The sequence below is a fragment of the Ambystoma mexicanum genome, chromosome 14, assembly GCF_040938575.1.
Source record: "Ambystoma mexicanum isolate Mex_15411 chromosome 14, UKY_AmexF1_1, whole genome shotgun sequence".
NCBI lineage: Eukaryota > Metazoa > Chordata > Amphibia > Caudata > Ambystomatidae > Ambystoma > Ambystoma mexicanum.
This window is the reverse complement of record NC_090940.1, coordinates 406,853,299-406,875,303: the sequence shown is the minus strand read 5'-3', so window position 1 is coordinate 406,875,303 and position 22,005 is coordinate 406,853,299. Positions and strand designations below refer to the sequence as shown.

The following is a 22,005-nucleotide window of genomic DNA, read 5'->3' as shown; positions in this document are numbered from 1 at the left end:
CGGGGAAAGGTAGCCTTCCTGCATGCCTTCCGCTGCGCAGCCTCTGCACACCAGAGTTTGGGGGAACATGACCCTCACAGGATAAACAGGTGAAATCTGCTGCATCAGAATCCCCGAGTCACTTTGGTTCCCCCACTTGTGCCTGGATTGCCAACACTGCCTTCTTTTTGCTTCTACTGCATACACTCCAGCCACAGTTCCAACTCCTTCCAACTGCCTTCACCTGAGGGGGCCTTTTAAGTCTCTCAGCTTCCCTCATGTGTGGGCTATTAGGTTTAATTGCCTGACTAATACAGCATGACTCTTTAGTCCTCTTCCTCGCCCCAGTACTTATGGGATTATTGGACTTTTAGTCCCCAGCAACAAAATCAGTTCTTTTTAACGACTTATTGGTTTTAAGGGTAGATTTATTTGCCTTAGACTCATTTAAGGATAAACGATTAGAATTTGTTGTTATAGAGGAAGACAGTTTATTTAAGGCAATATTTCAAAATTCCTTTCCATTATACCTTTGGGAGTAAGGAGGATTTGCATCCTGAAATACATTGAAGGGTCTTTCCGTTAAGGGTTTTTGGAGTTTTATGGCATTTGTGCCCGGGGCCACAGATCTTCCATTTGGTTTACATACATCATAATGACAATAAGCCATTACCTGTTCTGTCAAATTTAAAAGGTTCTCCCTTTTAAAGGACAAATACTGTGTCTCATCCCACAGGATCTCCACAGCACCCTGGGCCTGGTCACCTCCCAGGTGATCCTCCTGCAGTGCACCACCCCCAAGGTCCGGATCAGGAAGCGCCTGCCTTTCCCTGGCCACCTGGGAGCAGACCTTGGGCAGGGATTTAGTGAAGGAGCCATAGGATTTGTCACAGCTTGCTTTGACATAATGCACTTCAAATATTATTAGGGCTAAAGTACCACCCAGTGACTAGCCTGGCTGCTCTTTCTATTTGTGCAAATTGTAGGGGGAAGAACCTGTCCAACTCAGAATGGATCTTCTAAGAACTACATAGCGCTATGTATTATAGTGTATTTGTGCAGGTTTTTATTGGAACAACAATATAAGCATGATCAAGTTACCCTCCAACTAATTATACAGATGCAGACCTCTCCAGTTTTCCAGTTGCATGCATGAGAAAGACATCCAGTGCGATTTTTGCTTGGAATTTTGGGACTTATAATCCAACATTTACAAGGGAAAAGACAAACCTACAAGACTCAGAATTTCAAGGTAAAAAAGGAACTGGATACGCTTTCTCGTTCGTCGAATTGGGAAACTTTGGATCTCTGCATACGTTGAATTAATGTAATTTTACTCTTTTGTTCTTTCTTCACATAGGTTAATCACCAGAGTAGTGTAAAAGGATAGCTTGGTGACCCTGTACTCTATGCTCTCCTCGAGTAAAGAGGCCCCAATCCACATTATAAATATCGTTATGGCTTCCTAAACTTGGACTATCAAAATACATTTGTATTCTTTTCTTGGGACTTCCAATTAGAAATACATTTTACCTCCCAGCATCCCCCAGACGACAGGCAGGAAGGGTTCCTCCAGGGGATCCACTTAGCGGAGATTAGCCGGGAGACGAGGGAAGCCTTGGATCGGGAGGTCACGGAGGAAGAAGTGCGAGAGGTGATAAGAGCTCTCCCATCTGGCAAGGCGCCAGGTTCGGATGGCTATACGGCTATTTTTTACAAACTGTTTAGTATACAGCTGACCCCACTCCTCACTTTGTTATGTAACTCTTTTCGTCTCACGAGTAGAATTTCCCCTTCCATGGAGGAGGCCAAGGTCATTAATACTGAAACCTAATAAAAACCCAGAGGAGAGGGCCTCATATCGTCCCATAGCGTTGATTAATCTTGATGCAAAAATCTACACCAAGATTCTGTCCAACAGGCTCGACTATATCCTCCCGGAGATGATACACCCCGATCAGGCCGGGTTTATTAGGGGCCGACAGACCGCAGATAACATCCGTAGAGTGGCCCACATTGTCGAAAAAGTGCAGAAAACGCACACTCCCGCTGCCCTTGTGGCCCTAGATGCCGAAAAGGCTTTTGATCTCGTGGAGTGGTCATATCTTTTCAGAGTAATGGAAAAGATGGGCTTTGGGGGTGGCTTTTTGTCAATGGTCAAAGCCAACTATCAGGCGCCATCTATTAGAGTGATGGTAAATGGGGTCGCCTCTAGAAAGATCCCTTTGCAAAGGGGGACAAAGCAGGGATGCCCTATCTCCAATACTATTTGCGATATATCTGGAGCCGATGCTTCAAGCAATCCGGGAGACGGAGGAGATCCGGGGTGTCCCGTTTGGAGGAGAGCAGCACAAGGTTGCAGCTTTTACGGACGACATGCTGCTCATGCTCGCGGCCCCACGGGAATCATTGCAGGTATGTATGGACCTCTTTGAGACCTTTGAGGCAGCTTCAGGGCCAAAAATTAACCCTTATAAATTGGAGGTGCTGAACTTAGCGTTGGAGGGGGCGGAGAGGGAAGGCCTGAGAGCGAATACTAGCTTCTTGTGGAGCTCGAGTGGGATTCGGTAATTGGGTGTCAAGATTACGGCGAAGTTGGCTGGTTGGTTCTCGGCGAATTTTCCCCCGCTCCTCAAAGCAATCAAGAGGGATTTCCAGCGGTGGAGAGATTTACGGGTGTCCTGGATAGGGCGGATAGCAGCGGTCAAAATGGTTACACTCCCGTGGCTTTTGTATCTTTTCCAGGCAGTCCGGCAGCCGGTACCGGCAAGTTACTTCAGGGAGTTGGGAGCAGTGACTAAGGGTTTTGTTTGGGAAGGGAAAAGACCTAGGGTGAGTGTCAAACTTCTGATGGCTCCTAAGAGCGGGGGTGGTCTTGCTTTGCCAGACTTTAGGCGGTATTACAAGGCAGCACAGTTGCGACTTATCAGGGAATGGCTGAGGGGGGAGGAAGGGTCACGGGACAAACTGTGGGTGCGGATGGATAGGGCTGTAGCGCACTGTGACCTAGCAGAAATTCTGTGGCTCCCGAAACCCTCTAGGCACCGGCACCTGTACGAAAGCTCCATAACTAAATTACTGGCCGATATCTGGGACAGGTTGGCGAGCTCCGCGGGGACCACCTCCTTCCCGTCCCCCTTCACCCCCATATTCAGCAATGGAGACTTCACACCGGGCATGGAGAGGGGTGCTTTTATGAGGTGGAAAGAGGGTGGGTGTCAGACATTATCTGATATGTTTGCTGGGGGGAGGGGGTGTTACCCTTTCACGATTGTAAGAGGCACTTTGCGGTTCAGGAAGGGGAGAGGCTAAGATATGCGCAGATACGCCATTGGGTATTACAACCAGGGGTTAAGAAGGCTGCCACAAGAGATCCCACAACCTTCGAAAAGTTCCTGCTCACCAATGATGGGGCAAGGGGCCTCATCTCCAATATCTATAGGCTTCTGATCGGCGCGAGTGTGGGGGCACAATGGGCCTACATGCGGGAGTGGGAGTGGATCTTGGGGTATGAAATCAGCAGGATGGACTGGGAGAGGCTGTGGAGAAGGATCCCTAAATTGGTCAGGGCCCCCCCATCTACAGGAGGCATGGTATAAGATTCTACTCGGGTGGCACTACACTCCTGCCCGACTTCATAGGTTCTATCCTACACTGTCTGGGCTCTGCTGGAGGGGTTGTGGGATGGTGGGCTCCGCGGAGCATATTTGGTGGAGTTGCCCAAGAATAGTTTCGTTTTGGGAGGAAATACGGGAGGTTCAGGGGCAGGCCTTCGGGCTAGAAGACAAAAGGTCACCAGCACAGATTCTCTTGGGTGCCCGGGGGGGGTCTGGAAGCGGGGGAACCTAGAGGAAGGGAAAAGGCCAAAATTATAATGACACTTGCCGCAATGCTGTTAATAGCCCGAAGCTGGAAGGGCTCGGAGGTCCCTGCGATCCAAGACTGGTTCTGAAAAATGTGGGAAATTGTGGCCTTGGAATGGCCGTACAATGGACGATAAGATCCAGCGCTTTGCGGCGGATTGGGGGGAATTATTGCATGTTCTCAGAGATGATTTGAAGGTGATGTGGTGTCCACAGCGATTGAGACTGCTGGATTTGATTTGACTGTAGACTCTTAACCCGTTCAGAAAGGTGGATAAAGGGACTATGATCGTCGCAGGGGGGGGGGGAGGGGTAGGTGGGCAATGTTTATTCGTTATCTGTTAAAATCAAAAGAGTTTTCAACAAAAAAAAGAAATACATTTTAAAGAAAATATCATCTGCAAACCGAAATACCATCCATTATAGAGAAAAAAATGTGTTTGCACTTACCACAACATAAACTGCTTTTTCACATGATGCCCCTACGGGTACCCAACCATTGGTTGCTCTTCTTCTGCTGATCCTTTGCTGTTTTGGATGAGCACGGCTTCTAGATGTTTTACTGTCCGCAGAATGAACACAGCTCGTATTGCGGTAGCCAGATTTTGAACCGCTCGGTGGTTTGGAACTCTGTGGGCACTCGCGTGCCATCTTTAGTGTGGCCATTATCTGAGGTTCGGAGTTGGGGGTCTGTAGGTAGGGAACAGGCTCTGCAGCAGGAGGCACACTGGGAACAGGACATCCTGAAAGAGGGTGAGCAGGAGACATAGGATGTCCTACTGGTGGAGTTGGTAGGCCAAGTTGGTCCACAGATTTGCAGCTTTCTGTGAAGGAGACAAATGTAAAATGTTCACTTTAGTAACTAAAACGAACACAATATAATATTTTAAATTCAAAACAAGAATTTACACTAGACCTGCGATTAAAGATCTCCCAATTCAGGTTTTTATATAAAGTATCACCACTTTAATTACCCTCCCGGTTAGGTGAAACTTCTGTGGCACTATTAGAACGTGACAAGCACTTGTCTCCCAATCTTAAATTAATCATGTTAAGTCAATTCTTTTACCAAGACCCATTTTCGATTAGTTTCAACCTCAAGTAAAAAAATACCAATACCTAATTTTAATCAACATAGATGAGGCAAGCAAATGTAACCCTCTGCTCTCCTTCCCGGCCACACTGTGTGGAGTTTCATATATTGGCAGTGATGGCACTATACGAAATTCATTGCAGCATATAGTGCAAGAGCGGCTAGAATGGCAAATCTCTACAGGTCTGTCCTCAGCAATAGAATTCAGACTAGAATTATGGTTGAGGACACTAAGTAAGCTTGGATTGCTATTTCCGGTCGGCTCTTCTTGGCCATACAATCAAACTTAACTAAACCTTTCACTTGCTATTGTTCAATTTAGTAAAAACAAAGTAATATATCGGTGATTTTCAAAACACTTTCTCATTCATCAGTATTAAATACATTGTTGGGACGACGTACCAAAGTAGAAACATTTTCCTGCATCCTGTACAAGAACACTCCTTTTTACTCACATATCCTCAACTCTTGAGCCAGGGTTCCTCCAAAGAATGGTCTATACTGTTGGACAAACATTCTTATTGTACCTGAATTACTTCAACACGATAAACACAAGGATAACACTGTGTTTTTCACATTTGAACTTCTGAGCCTTTAGCATCAACACATAACAATGGGTAATATGAGTATAACATATATGATTAGTATTGAAGCAGTGTGTTGAGATCATGTAAAACCATCAACACTAACAACTGTAACAAAGTGTATATTCTATTTGGATTGGAACCTACACCTGAACATCTTGCACTGTATTTCTGCCATTCTTTTGATATCAAGAGCTATATCAGGAGGTGAGAAATATTTACAGCAATACAAATAATAGATTCTATGTTAAGACTGGAGGCTCACATTATGCTTCTCTTTCTTTAATTAACCACATTAAGAAAGCTCAGCAGCAAGGTATTTTGTGCACCTTCATATTAAACAAACTCATTTCAAAAGGTGCACTAAAAATACATAAAACAGAACATTTTAATGAACATCTATAGTCCATAACATTTCCAGAGACAAAGAACGTCATATCCCATGATGCTCCTAAAGGTCATCTAGTGTCCATATGCATGGGATACTAGCCCTCCTATGGGCATGCAGTTGCTCCCATAAACAGTCCTGAAAAAGAAATAACTTGTTCTTTCTTTGCTGCTCACAGCAAGAGACTTATTCAGAACGGTTTATTAATTTGTGCTATTGAACTTGATTATTATATGAATCTTTATGTATATTTCAAGAACGTTTGACTGTTACGTTTTTCCGTGCTAGTTGAGGATTTTATTATTGTCAGGCACTTCTTTGTTTACCGACGCCAGCTGCTTCCTGCTGGTGCCGGTGTTAATGCGCTGATCGAACGTTTTTCATTTGACTTTTACTTGCGGCTTATTTTTCTCCGCTGCGGCGTCCGCCGTATCTCCGCTTACCTCCCCGGCCCAGACTAACATGCTCAGGTCTCGGGGAGGACAACGCGGATCCAACTAAGGCGCGACACTTCCCCGAGCCTCCTGTGGGAGCTCCTGCTTTGCCTGGTCCTTTTTTCAACGCTCTGGCGCCAGCGCGTGGATTTCCGCCTGAAAAATAGCAGTTAGTGCGAGCGCCGGAGCAGTTATTTGAATAATTTCCCTCACAAAAAAAAAGAGAAAAGAGATCCTTATATATGTCTGCTCATAGCAGTCAGTCAAGGACCAGGATCAGACAACTGGAGTGAATTGAGTGCTTCAGTACAACAACAACAAAAAAAACCCGAAATGTATTTATTTACCTGATTAAACTATAAACAACTGGGCTGTGAGAGAAGGCGATCAAGGATACCAGGAGAAAAAAAAAAAACCACAAGAGCAGAGAAGGTGCTTATAATCATGGCAGCACAATATTCCCCTCAACCAAACCAGGAATGGTAGGAAGGTGAGGACGATTTATGTTATATTGACGAAGTGGCTATGGAGAAAAGCGTTCAAAAAGGTATTCGGATTCGCCGTTGAAAACAGCATCAAAAAGGCAGGCATGCTCCTGCCAATACAGCAGCGCCCAGAGAACATGGAAGAGTGCATGAGAGGGGCTTCTCCGACAAGGGGAAAGAAGACCCAGAAGAGGAAGCACCTTACTCAAGGGGGATGTAGGCCGGCTCGTAAGAGCAAGAGCTCTCTGACCCCCCCACCCCCGTATGAGCCAATCGATTCCTGCCACTGCTGCCATTTCTGACGCCTTCTTCAGGCTCAAACAAGCCTTTTGAGTAGAAAGGTAACCCCTTCCTTTGAAAGACCCTCTATCCCCGAGGAGGAAAACAGGGGTGTTAGACCCTCAAGCCGGAGGGAGGCAGACAGGGCGTAGATCAACAAAATACAAGATCGTATGATGGTGACTCATCACACACTTCTTCAGAGGAAGATATTGAGATTTGGGGTTCAAAACCCTCAACCTCAGGGATTGCGGCAGCCCCCATCCCAAGAGGAAACACCGGAGTACAACCTCCTACTAAGGGGATGTTCGCCCCAAAGATTTAATACACCCCAGGTCCACCGACTGGGAACCATCAGCCAGAACAACAGACTATTTGTTTAACAGGCTGCGTAAGCCCCTTGAAAAAGATCAGGGCAAGCCTTCGGGCGGAATGTCCACATCCGGAGATTCCAGACAAAGTGGTCATGACGCCAGAACTGGACTCAAAGATGATCACATTCCTGGCGAAACACGTGAAGGATCCTAGGAAAGGAATCGACCGAGCCTGGAAGTCCTGCCAGGACAAGCTACTGGACGTTGCTGGTCCCCTAGCAAAAATTTTAGACCTTGCTGAAGAAGCCTCCAGCTCTTCGGTCCCAGTTGACCCAGTCATTCTTTCCATTTGGGCTCAAAGAGCCATCTGCCTTCTGGGTAATGCGAGCTGCGCTATCTCTACCGAGCGCAGGAAGGGCATACTCTTCAAGATAGACTCAAAGTTAACAAAGTTGGCAAACACAGAGTCTGGCGCCGTCGCTCAAGGACTACTCTTTGGCGATCCTTTTATGAAGGAAATGTCCAAGTTCGTAGACACCTTTACCGCACTAGATAAAGCCCAGGCTTCCATCAGGAAGGTCTTCGCATCCAAGATTTTTTCAGGGCAGAGGTCGAGGTCGCTCTTCCGGCCACTATGCCTTTGACAGAAGACCTCAATTTCAGCACCAACATGCCTGGCAAGAGCGCACCGATACCTTCTTCCCCTCCAGAGGAGGAGGCAGAGGTCGCTACTGGAAGAGAGGACCTAAGAGCGGAGCCCAACAACCCTCAGGTAAGTCTACGAATAACAGCACCTGTGTCGCTTGTTCCCATTGGGGGGAGGTTAGCACTTTCTACAAGTGCTTGGGACATGTCAGAAGATGCCTGGACCAGAGACACAGCGCCCGGTCTGCGACTAGAATTTTTCACGTAACCCTTTCAGACCAGTTCCCCTGCCCCCATAATAATGTCAGAAATAGATCCGAGAGCGCTAGACAGCGAAATTCACAGCCTATATCAGAAGCGGGCGATTCGCCCCTGCTCGACTCCGGCCGGCTTCTTCAGCCCTATTTTTCTAGTGCGCAGGAAGGAGAAAATGAGGCCCGTGATAAATCTGAGAGCACTCAACGATTTCATAATTTGTCGGCATTTCAAGATGGAAGGCATCCACATGCTCAGGGATCTTCTGAGACCAAACGATTGGCTCATGCGTCTGGATCTCAAGGATGCATATCTTGCGGTGCCTACCCATCAGGCACACGTGAGTTATCTAAGATTTTCTTGGGAACACCAAGATTGGGAATTTACGAGTTTACCCTTTGGGCTCTCTTCAGCTCCCTGGGCGTTTACCAAGCTGTTGAGACCGATGGTTGCTCATCTAAGAGAACAAGGCGTCTGACTGATAATTTACCTGGACGACACTATTCTCATGGCACAATCTCAGGAGCTATTACAGGAACAAACCAAGCTAGCCATTGATTTGCTCCACAGTCTCGGCTTCCTTATCAACTGGGAGAAGTCAGTCCTTTGTCCTTCCAGTAATCTAGAATTTCTAGGATTCGTAGTGGACACCCAAAATTTGCAGCTCTGTCTTCTAGCTGCCAAGATACATTCAACCAAAAGGGAGATTCGCAGGCTCCTTCAGAGGGACTTAATCTCTCTACGGGAGCTAGCGAGAGTAATAGGTCTTCTATCCTCATCCATCCAAGCAATATTTCCGGGTCCCCTTCATTACCGGGAATTGCAAAGATTGAAAGGTCACCACCTGAGGCGTAGCCTCTCCTATTCTCAATGCTCGACATTGTCCCCCCAAGCGAGGACAGAGCTAAATCGTTGGCTCGCATACATGGAGGCCTGGAACGGCAGGGCCATCTTCGGTTCCACCCCAGATATCATCATCGAATCAGATGCCAGTCGCTCCGGTTGGGGAGCGAGATGTGACACTGTAGCCACAGGAGGGACTTGGTCTCTGGAGCTGGAGATGCACATAAACTGTCTGGAGCTCCTTGCGGGATCATTCGCAGTTCCTCCTTTGCCACGAACAAAGTGAGCTGCTGTATCTTACTAAAGATGGACAACGTATCTGCCGTAAGATACATCAATCATCTTGGTGGTACCAAGTCTTGTCCACTAGCAGAACTTGCCAAAGACTTTTGGCATTTCTGCCTAAATCACCGGATTTCAGTCACAGCGCAATATCTTCTGGGTCTCAAGAATGTGGTAGCGGATTGGCACTCCCGCCATTACGTCGATTTCAGCGACTGGAGACTCAGCAGGAATATATTTCTCCGCCTGCAACAGATCTGGGGTCCAATGTTCAAAGACCTCTTTGCATCTCGTCTCAACACTCAGCTCTCTGTGTTCTACAGCTGGAGACCCGACCCAGCAGCCTCAGCGACAGATACATTTCTGCAGCCTTGGACAGGGGGGTGGTTCTCTACGCGTTTCCCCCCTTTTCCACGATAGCGAGGACCCTGGCGAAGGTCCGTCAGGACAAAGCAGAGCTGGTCCTAATAGCCCCAGTCTGGACTTCTCAGACCTGGTATCCAGTTATTCTAGAACTTTCCACAGATTCTCCAATCCTTCTACCCCAGTCTTCGGATCTCCTATTGAATCCGTGGAGACAGGCTCACGCCCTGCTAGTCTCCGGTCCCTGACTCTAGCGGCTTGGAGGATTTCAGGGCAAGATGGAGAACTCCGGGCATGTCCCGCAAGGCAATCCATCTTATTGAGGAGAGCTGGGCCCCCGCTACCCTCAAGCAGTATTCCAACTCCTGGAACACATGGAGGGTCTGGTGCCAAGACCGGGGTTTTCATCCAGTTTCAGCACCTTTAGAAGAAATTCTCAATTTTTTAGCCTCCTTAGTAGAAAGAGGTCTTGCTTACAGAAGGGTGACAGCCTATCGATAGGCGATATCTGCAGACCACAACCTCATACAAGGGGCCCCAGTTGGGGAGCATCATCTTGTCTGCAGATTGCTAAAAGGTGTCTGCCTTATGGTGCCGCCTCCGTCCCGTTATAACAAACTTTGGGACGTTAATAAAGTGCTCAATCTTTTCCTCTCATGCCCGTCTAATGAAGAGCTATCACGTACGGCGCTCTCTGGCAAGCTTACTACTTTGCTTTGCCTAGTTTCATGTAGGAGAGTTTCGGACGTTAGAGCTCTAGACCTAGAGGGTAGGTCTTTTTCCCCGGACGGTATCGTTTTTCACATACGAAGAACTAAATGCGACTCTAGAGTCATTTCTTACCCAGCTTTCAGAGAACAACCCAAGCTATGCACAATTCAGTGTTTAAAGGCCTATGAAGAAGTAACAGCTCCCCTCAGGTCCACGCCTGGTGGTCAGCTTCTCATAGCTATTCGCAGACCGTATAAGGCAGTCTCAGCCCCTACTTTGGCATGCTGAGTGCGCTGGACGCTTGCTTAAGCAGGGATAGATATACTCCAATTCGGAGCCCACTCGGTTAGTGGAGCCATGGCCTCTAAAGCTTTCCATGAGGATGGCTGATCGGGCAGGCGAGTCGATATTCAAAGAGTTCTACTTAAAACCAGTGGAACAGCCTGCTTCAGTGGTGGTAAGTAAGCTTTGAACAAGTATAATGTGACCCTCCGGTCTTGACATAGAATAAAGATTTTCCATAATAAAACTTACTAGAAATTCTTGATTCTATTAAAGACACGGAGGCGAGCATTATCCCACCCAGCGAAGAAAAGCATGAGGCATACCGCTTAAGAACGATTCTAAGCAGTGCAACAAGCTGTTGATCTAAATGCATGCATAGTTTACACTAATATAATGCTTTTCTTTCCCACCCCGTTAAGGGAACTAGGGTTGTCATACGCGTGAAGTAATTACCAGGTTACTCACCGTAGTGACCACCTTACTCCTAGTCCATAGTCCCCTTTCCTCCATACTTGTGGGACATCTCTCCGTCCTGTGGGACGGGACCAGAGCACTTTGTAAAAAGCATCCACATTTTTTTCAAAAATGTTTCCGTCCCTCTCTTTCCTGCGCGGGGCCCGGCACACGGCCGTAACCCCGCCCACCTTGGCTCCGTGCCGCGCATCGCCCATCAGTCCTTTTCTATCGCAGGGTCCAAGACTCATTAGCAATAACAGAGGAACCTTATTAGAGGGGACGGCGGGCGGGCGTATGGAGGAAAGGGGACTATGGACTAGGAGTAAGGTGGTCACTACGGTGAGTAACCTGGTAATACTCCTACGTCCCGTCCCCTTTCCTCCATACTTGTGGGAGATTCCCAAGCACTTCTTTACAGGAACTATGGGTGGATGGAAATACCCCTTACTGAAACAGGTTCTTTAGCACAGCCTGACCAAACTGAGCGTCAGCTCTAGAGCTCATATCAAGGCAGTAATGCTTACAGAAAGCAGATGGGGAGGCCCAAGTAGCTGCTTTAGCGATGGACTCCCAGGGAACATATTTCTGAAAAGCAACAACGGCTGCCTTGCCCCGCACCAGGTGTGCATGGATACTTTTAGGAGGTTTCAGCTTTTGGACGGTGAAAGACTCTGTGATACAGGCGGCAATCCATCTGGAAATAGATGCCTTAGACGCCGGCCTGCCCTGAGGGTTACCGAAGGTCACATAAAGTTGAGAAGAACTCCGAAGCTCGGATGTCCTGTCCAGGTAGAACTTAAGAGCTCTTTGGAAGTCAAGACAATGTAGAACCCTTTCAGCCTCCGAGGCAGGGTTCGGAAAAAAGACCGGAAGGGAGATCGACTGATTCAGATGGAATTCGGTCACTACCTTCGGTAGGAAAGCCGGGTTTGTCCGAAGGACTACCTTGTCCTTGTGAAAGACCAAGAAAGGATGCTCCACCGACAATGCCTGGAGCTCACTCACACTCCTCGCTGACGTAACGGCGACCAGAAAGGACACTTTCCAGGACACGTACTTGAGGTCAACCGTAGCCATTGGTTCAAAGGGTTTATGGCACAGTGCCGTCAGGACTACATTTAGATCCCAAGGCGGGTGCGGACTACGAACCGGAGGGTAGAGGCGTGTCAAGCCAGCAAACTGTCTCTTCACCACCGGGTTAGTTAGAGAATAAGAACACAAGTCTGTAGAAAGGTAAGCGGAAACCGCTGAGAGATAAGTCCTGCAAGACAGAACATGAACCCCTGACTCTGCTAGGGAGGATACGAAGGACAGCACCGTGTCAATCGTTGCCACCCTGGGATCCAACTCTTTCTCCAAACACCAATGACAGAACCTGAGCCATTTACTCTTGTATTGAGATCTGGTCGAGGGTTTCCTGGCTGCCTGGATAATGCGCATGTTATCCGCAGACAAACTCAAATGCTCTAAAGACTTGAACTCAGGCACCAATGCCGCCAAGCTGAGCGATTGTGGGGACGGGTGCCACATCTGTTGTTCCCCTTGGTGGTGAAGATCAGGAGTTACTGGTAACCTGATCGGCGGATACACCGACAGGTGTTGAAGTTCTGAGAACCAGAACCTGGCTGGCCACCACGGGGCTATCAGTAGAAGACAACAGTTCACAGAGTTCTTCAACTTCCAAATTATTCGATGAACTAGGGGCAGAGGCAGGAAGGCGTAAGCTCTCATGTTGTGCCATGGAATCTCGAGAGCATCCCCCAGAGAGGAGGCTCCCAGGCCCCCTCTGGAGGCGTACTGAGGAAGCTTCTTGTTTACCGCCGTGGCGAAGAGGTCCACCTCTGGTGTGCCCCAACACGAGAAAATCCATGTGAGGATCTCCCCCTTCAACTCCCACTCGCAGCTGACCACTGTCCGCCGGCTGAGGGCATCCGCTGTGACATTCAGCTGGCCCGGGATGTGCACTGCAAGCAGCCAGACCCTATGACGCACGGCCCACTCCCAAATCTGGATGGACAGGTCCACGAGAGGGGGAGACTTTGTTCCCCCTTGCTTGTTTATGCAATACATTGATACCACATTGTCCGTTCTTATGCGGACCACCTTGTTGACAATGAGCGGTCTGAACGCCTTGATCGCCAGAAGCTCCAAATGGTTTATGTGCAGGAGCTAGTCCTGAGGCGACCAGAGGTCCGAGACCTGAAGAAGATCTAACGTCGCACCCCACCCCAACAGGGAGGAGTCCGTCGTGATCGTCACCATGGGGGCTGGGTCCTGAAACCCAGCGCCCACTGACAGTTTGCTGACGGTTGACCACCAGTCCAGGTCCACTCTCATGGAATCCAGAATCATTATCCACTTGGAATCCGGGTCCACAGCCTGACGCCAGGAACTCCGAAGAGCCATCTGGGTCCGTCTCATTTTGTGACGAGCAAGAGGAAGAGCCAGTTCACACGAGGCCATGAGGCCCAGAAGCCTCTGGAACCACCAGGCCGACATGCTCTCCGACTGCGCAAACATCTGACACATGGCCAACAGATCCGCCATTCTGTCCCCGGTCAGATACACTTGGCAGTCGATCGTGTTCCAACGAAAACCCAGCAAAGTCAGGTCCTGTGAGACTGTCATGGAGGATTTCCGCCAGTTCACCGACAGCCCGGGATGGAACAGGAGCTGAAGGAGAGAATGGAGGTTGCCCGCTGCTGCCAACGGACAAGGGCTGCGTAAGATCCAGTCGTCCAAATAGGGATACACATGGATACCCTGGAGACGAAGATAGGCCGCAATCACCGACATCATCTTCATGAAGACACGCGGCGCCGAGCTGAGGTCAAAAGGAAGCACCCGTAACTGGAAGTGCTCCTCTCCCAAAGAGAAGCGGAGGTATCTCCTGTGTGGATTCCAAATCAGGATATGCATGTACGCATCCTGAAGATCCACCACGCTGAGGCAATCGCCCATCTGCAAAGAGGAACGTATCTTGCCGGGTGTGATAATCTTGATTTTCTCTTGGGGTAGGAAAAGATTGAACTGGGAAAGATCTAGGATGGTGCGCAGGCTAGCCTGGTTGGGTTTGGGCACCGTAAACAGCCGGGTGTAGAAACCCTCCCCTCGCTCCCCGAGGGGAACGGGTTCCACAGCTCTGAGGTGCACAAGTTTCTGAACCTTGGCCTTGAGGGAGGGTGAGCCCGACAGCTGAAAAGGAGGGTTGAGGGGTGGGGTAGCGGGTAAAGGTAAGCGGAAGCCCCATCAAGCGACTGACAAGACCCATCTGTCTTCTGTGATGGTCTGCCACGCCTCCCAATGAGACGCAATGCGTCCTCCCACCGGGGTCTCGTGCGAGCGCGGAAAACCCTCATTTGGCAGGCTTATGGGTGGCGGTGCCACCTGAACTTGATGAGGAGGCTGAGGAGCGGGAGAAAAACCGTGTACGCTGTTGTCTACAGCGGTTATTCCCCACAGGAGTATCCACTCTGCGAGATTTGCAGTCGAGGAAGCCCCTAAAACCAGAGGAAGGTTGACTTTGCGACAACGGTCTCTGGGATTTGAAAGGAGCTTTAACCAGAACAGACAATGATTTAGCTGTCTGAGTGCTATCCTTGGTTTTGGTGAGCTCTACATCAGTAGAAGAGTGAAAAAGCTCCTTACCATCGAATAGAAGGTCCAGTACCTTGTCTTGCACTTCCTTCGAAAAGTTAGGGGCATGCAGCCACGCTTGCCGCGAGGTATCAACCCCAAGCATCAGGCCCCGAGCCGAGGTGTCTATGTGATGAGCCGCAGCCTCCAGGAGATCCTGGGCCAAGACCCTGGCATCGGAAAGGCCCCCTCTGAAATCTTCCAACTTCTCGACCGGAATGTGCTCCTCAAACTCTGACAGACCTTTCCACATCCACATGTTGGCTCCCGCCAAAATCAATTCTGTATTGGCCTGCCTGAGCTGCAAGGCCGAATTGGCAAACATTTCCCTCCCTAGGGAGTCCAGGAGCTTGTCCTCCTTTCCCAAGACCTGAGTAGCCGTCGCGGAAGAGGATGCTGCAAGTCTGGATTGCAACGTAGCCACAGCCACCACTGTGGAGGAGGGAGGCGGACAAGACGACAAGGTCACTTCTTCCGAAGAATGCAGCCTGTACCTCGCGTCAATCTTTTCATTGACAAAAAATCCAGAGTGTGGCTTTTCCCAGACTCTTCGGACCTCGGCCAGAACGTTCTTCTGCAGGAACAGGCCGGTGCGCTCCAAGGGAGACAAGGTGAACGCCACAGAAAGCACGCCCTCCTGCGGAGCGGGTGCCTCGGGCACCGGAACATCTAAGAAACTCATCATGTCCAGCACCCGGTCATGGAAAACTCTGATAAAGCGGGGAAGGTCCTCGTTGTCCTGATCGCCTTGAGGGTCATCTGACAGGTCATGATCCTGCTGAGCTGTGTCAGGCACTGCCTTGTCCACTGGGGACAATGGTGGCAAAGGCGGAAGAGCAGGGGGAGGCACCACGGGCAAGGGAGGCGCCGGCGGAACCACCGGAGGAACAGGTGGAGCCGGAGGCGCAGGTAGACATATCTCCTTGAAAAACCCTTTGAAATATTCCCTCATGTGGTTGGTGCGCATAAGCGCTTGAAATTTACCGAAAAAGGCGTCCTCAGGAGATTGTTTCGGAACCTGAGGAGGCCTCTCATGAGATGGACAAATTCAGGGACGTAACGGAGAAGGGTGTCACAACGGCCCCTCCACCAACGTATCCACATAAATCAAGGGAGCCGCCCCCGCGGGCAACGAAACATTGTGCGGAAGAGGCATCCGGGCGTTCCAATCATAAACCGGCTGGTAAGGAGAAGAAACTTTCTTCTTTGCCCCCTCAACAGATCTGGTGTCACCACAAGAGCAGGAACGGTGCGCTGTCACCGACAGGGCCTTCCCTGGCCCCTCAGAACTGTTGGTATCCTTAGCCTCTGCACGAGGGACCTCGGACCTAGGCCCGGTAGAGGCCTTATCGGCACGGGCCTCGAACATCCGTTCGGTAACCTCAAGCTCAGCCAAGACCTCGGGGCGCACCCCGGTTTTGTTTTTGAGGGAAGCCGAAAGAGCGGCCTCAGAGCAAGCTCCGGTACCCCACGACTCAGTAGAACTGGGTCTACAAACAGCCCCCACAGGAGGGGCCTCGGAGCGTACTCCGGTGGACACAGGCCCCTTACGGAGACCCTCGGAGAAAACTCTGGTAGAATTATTAGGCCCAACAGGCACCTCAGGGCGAACCCTGGTAACTGAGCGATCAACGCCCCTCCCGGCTCGAGAGGAACCCGGAAAGGTATCCCCCGGCCGGGGTGCTCTGAAAAGTAAAGAATTTACCGGGCGTTTTTTCTTCTCGTCGATGAACGCCTGAAAATGCGAAGGAGGAGTCCGTCCGAACACCTCCTCCCACCGACGTTGAAGTGCCCGGACCGAAAGGAGTCACAGTAAAAACAGGAGTCCTAACGGTGTTCCGGACCCAAACACTCTAAACAAAGAGGATGGGGATCCGCCCTCGCGAAGCCATGGTGACACGATGAACAGTCTGGAAAATCTAGTTTAAAAGACATTGACAGACTAGTAAACGAACGCTAGCGAGAGCCAGAGAGGGAAAAAAGGGAAGAAAGTCTTCCGAGGATGCAAGTGCGTCCGGCCCCGATCGTGCGGAAAAAAGGACTGATGGGCGATGCGCGGGGCGGAGCCAAGGTGGGCGGGGTTACGGCCGCGTGCCGGTCCCCGCGCAGGAAAGAGAGGAGGGACACATTTTTGAAAAAAGTTTGGATGCTTTTTACAAAGTGCTCTGGTCCCGCCCCACAGGACGGAGAGATGTCCTATAAGTATGGAGGAAAGGGGACGGGACGTAGGAGTATTAAGAGAAATGGTATAGAACACTGCACCAGTTCCATTTACCACCCCAAAACAAAATGGTATAGTTGAGAGGTTTCATCATGTCAGCAAAGACAGCATGGGTGGAGCGATATCGGAAGAGAGAAAAGGATACACTGGTGGTGCATAGCTGTATGCCTCATTCCACTACAGGAGTGTCTCCTTACTAAAAGCTCAGTGGGAGGAAACCCAATACCATGTTTCGTCCACCTTGGGTTGGGAGAACTAGTATGAACAAACTTGATTTAGATGTGTGTGTGAAAGAATCAAAGAGAAACAAGAAATTAAAGCCATGGATGATTTACGCAAAGCGACAAGAGAAAAAAGATTGGAGGAAGGAGAGTTTGTGTGGGTTAATTTTCCATCAGTGAAGAGGGAAGCAGGACAGAACTGGTCCAAACCTATCATAAAACATTAAAAATAATTGTTTACATGGCGCTGTTAAGACATTTGATGGAAAGGCATGGAAAGTGAATAGAGTGAGCAAGAGTTCCAGTTTGATGAGTGGCTGCCTGTTGGAGGATGAATGTGTGAGGAGAGATGAGAAAATAAGACAGACACAGAAGGGAATGTCTCAAACCACGTTATCTTAGTGATTAAGTAGGCTGAGTGATCACCTATACATGTAACTGCGAGTGTAACGACGACGCAATCACGTCGTGTTAATTATAGGAGTAATAAGGTTTACTGTACATAGTTTTAGTAGTAGTTTTATTCATAGTTATTTGCATGGGTGATGTTCATATGCTTAGTTGTTATAGATATTCATTTTAAGGAAGGGAGGAGTGTAGCATTCTAGCTTGTTTGTCGTAGGAGAACATGGATGCCTAGGGATTCGAGTTCCATGGATGAAGGGAGTAGAGACAGAGACTGTAACAGCAGGATATCTGCACGCCGGTGGGGCAGAGTTATACATCAAGGATTCTACCAGCAAGCTAGGAGTGGCCTATCCTTCACATTGTAAGTGAAATTTCATGAAGCACTAAAATGCCACTCATCTTGGTGTTTAAGTACTTGGCGGCCTACATTCAGAGAAATTAATACATCATGTTCATGGCACATCGATAATACACAGAGAAATAAGGGAGCATTGCAAAAGGTGGTGACAAAACCACAATGCTCCTATCAATAGCTAACTTGTCTAACTTAGAATAAAAACAACATCTTCATTCTGTGCTATTGTGTGCTGGTGCATGAAGCAAACAAAGTCGATACTGAGTAACATTTTGGAGGCATAAATGATCTGAACAAGCCCTATCCTAGGCTGGTCGTGTCAACATTCAGGTCTGAATTAGATAGAATTGAATGCACCTGGCATGCCAGGTCAGAGACATCACCCAAATAAATACACAGGATACATAAACGTTCTATTCTGTTCAGTGGTGATAATTTTGGTTTTCAGCTTTTTTGTCCTTAAATCCAAAGCAGAGCTGTTCTTGTCCAGTTTTACTTGCAAAGATTTCACTATTCTCACGAAATGTGGGGAAAGATGTGTCTCAAATGGCCTTGTATAGAGAACAGCGAACGAGAAGGTGTCCCATTTTCTACTTTTAATTTGAGTTGGAGAGCGAGTTGACTGCTGTCAGTGCAGTCCCCAGTGGTTTACTATTTCCTTTGTTGCTAAAAGAAGGAGGCGAGGGTTTAAAAACCCATTTCCTAAGCGGAGTGGGGTGCGAGTTGACTGCAGTAGGTGCAGTCTGTGCCGGCCAGGCGAGACAAGCTCTCTTGTCCAGCGGTCTACGATCAGAGACTTCGCCGCACGTTCGGTGATCCATGCAAGTCCAACATCAAATTGAACACACAGCTTATTGGCTGGAGTGTGCGAAGTAGTGTGGACACACCAAGGACTTACGGTGTCCCATAGCCAGCCATGGCCTGTGTCCTTAAGTGACATTGGACGCCCGAGTACGCTGGTGCGTTCCATAAGTGCCGTTCTCTTTTTCCTGCACAACTAGTGATTGCTGTGTTCTACATGCACCTTCCTATTCATTAACTCACCTGCTCTTGATATAGTGGCCTCCACTATGAAGACTAAAATGACATGTAGCGCGGGCTTGTGTAGTGAATCACTAAAAATCAGGAAACAAGCCACGGAGCCCTTTAAAATCCTGCAAAGGCCTTATAGATGCACCCCACACGAAGAAGGGTAGAAACAAATTCGTAACTCCTGGAAGCCACCGTCTACTGCCCAGACTGCGATTACTGGCTACGATTACTGGCTACTTCCACGCCGTAAATCAGACCAGTGCACAACCCATTATAGAGTGCCCACCAGCTACCCACGTGAGAGACAGGACAACGGATAATACCAGTGGAAAATCGACGTGCGGGAGTTGGTGTACTGTGCCGCTTCTGCAAACAATAATTCCACATGCCCGACAGATATTACTTGATAATAATTGTTACTTGCTGCACCTATGCAGGACTTTGAAACAACTCTTTAGGTCCTCCCGTGGCTACCTAAGACATCACCATCAATGTAAACCTGTATAGTAACAAATCTTGAAGCACTGGATGCCAGTCTGGATTTTACAGGTGATGTAAGCTACAGTGGGTCACCCATCAGTAACATTGCCACAGACGTGGCTTCCCTAAAACCCCAGCTTAATAACATCCTCTCCAAAATTCATTATTTGTTCTTTCCACAGCTATGGCCATTTAACAACACGATTTGAAGACAATAACAGCAAAGGTAGCAGACATTATTTTGGAAAATACTGCAGAGGATCTGCACTATGTACCAGAAAACAAAGGAAGAGACAACCCAGGGGGGATCTAACTCCCACATTGTTGGGGCCTTGGAACCCCACTAAATGCACTAGCCATGGAGAGTTCCTTAGACTGTTTGGTCAGTTCACGGGCCTAATACTTCAAGGCTCAGGTAACATCTCTGCAGGTAATGAAGGATGCCTTGGAGGCACTATGCAATGAAATATCAATGATGAAAAGTTCACCCCTAGTAGATACGTCAAGGCAACCATGGAGGGTAACCACCGGTACAGCTAGTAAAAGTGTAAAGCAAGTCAGTTTTTCGAAAAAATCTTGTGGCTGACTGAAAAGAACTTCGGGAGGCGGTAGGTACAGTTTCAAGTTCTTTATTCGTATGAGCCTACCCGGAGACCCCCACACACTTTTCTCCCTCTCTAACCGCCTCCGCTGTCACGCGATGCGAAGTTCTAACAACAAGGACATCGCGTGACAGTCAAGGCGGCACGAGACATAACCAGCCTTCAATTCCCTACACATCTTCCTCCCCAACGAATACAAAAGGACATTACATACCACTATAAACTACATAGTTTTTTAAAAAAATATATTTTTATTTTATTTTGAAGTCAAACAAACACACTACAACTGTTTCAAAGCATGGAAAGCATCATAGTCCAACACATTTTCATTAGAACTCCACAACTCCCCCCCCCTTAAACTAGAGCCAGTTCTCACATGTCATTTACAGGAGCATCATTGGGTAGCACAATACTTAGGCAGTCATCATCCGGGTCCTCTGTACCGTTGTTACCCCGATGAGAGTTTGCCATAGAGGCCACCAATTGCCGCCAGGCCAGTAAGGGCCCTACTTCCTCCTCGCCCCCCCCTAGTGACCGCTTCAAACCAGACTACAGATTCAGCTTCTGCCCACCTCAAGAGGTCCGCCCACCATAGCTCCACCATAGGTCTGTGGGCTGCCTTCCAGCGCATGGCAATCCTGCGCTTGGCCAAAACACAAGCCAGGTCCTTCATCTTGCTTATGTGTTTTGAATGCTGGGGTCTAGGAAAAAGCCCAAGCATGCATGACCAGGCCGATTCCACATCCAGCACCACCCCCCCACCAGCCAGTTTCGTCTTAAACTCGTCCCAAAATCTGTGCACTTCCGGGCAAGCCCAGAACATGTGTAGCAGTCCCGCATTCACCTCCCCACACCTGGGGCATAGCTGCGTAGCTGGTCCCCCAAACTTTGCAATCTTCCCGGGAGTTAAATAAGCCCTGTGGGTAACGTACAATTGAAGCTGTTGGAATCTCGCGTTCCGGACACCTTTTTATGGTACCTCTGGGCCCATTCCCATTGCCCATCTGTCATCGGTCCTCCCACCTCTTCCTCCCAATCTTGTCTCAATTGAAGCAACTCTTTCCCTGCCCTTACTTGCAGGAGCTCGTATATCCTCGATATTTCGTGCCCGCCCTCCGATACATCATACATAGTTTCCAGGGAGGCGTCAGGGTCTTCCGCTAGCACTGTCTCGGGCCATCTTTCTCTAGTCTTTTTCACAAGCCTAGTGTAGGTTATATATTGGCCACCATGTACCCCGTCTCTTCCTACAACTTCTGAAAGTCCAATGCCTCCCCTTCCTGCCGTATGTCCCCAAGAGTGGCCAGGCCTACCTGTTCCCAGTATCTACGGACCGATTCAAGTAGTTGAGAGTCGCTCCCGCACAGCGCCGCCAAAGGGGCCTGCTGGGAGTACGGCTCCGAATCCCCCCCAATCTTCCATGTCCTGTGCCAGATCTCCCAGCCCAGCCTCAGTAGCCGCCCCCTGCCCACCAGTTTGTCTCTGCACAACCACACCACTTCCATCAGAAAGTATGGGGCTGAGTCTCCATGCAGAAGCCTAGCTTCCGCCGAGTCTTCAGCCGAAAGCCACCTGGCCACGTATTGCAGCTGCCCCGCCAGGTAATAGAGTTCAAAATGAGGCAGGCCTAGCCCCCCCTGTCACATGGGTTCTGGAGCTTCCACAGAGCAACCCTATTCCTAGAGCTGCCCCACACGAAACCCCTACACACGCTGTGAAGTTTCGCGAATAGGCTCCTAGGTATCAAAAACGGGACATTCACGAAAAAGTGCAAGAGTCTAGGCAGGACCA

General features: G+C 49.0%; 1 protein-coding gene across 6 annotated transcripts in view; it reads right to left on the bottom strand.

Moving 5' to 3' along the window:
* The window catches only part of BAHD1 (bromo adjacent homology domain containing 1), an 841,837-nt gene that overhangs the window by 189,854 nt on the left and 629,978 nt on the right, over positions 1-22,005 (bottom strand). For all 6 annotated transcript variants that reach the window (XM_069637539.1, XM_069637538.1, XM_069637541.1 and 3 more), the window contains one exon: positions 4,293-4,666. In XM_069637539.1, the coding sequence (XP_069493640.1) occupies positions 4,293-4,666 (374 nt within the window). The remainder of the gene's footprint in view (positions 1-4,292; positions 4,667-22,005) is intronic.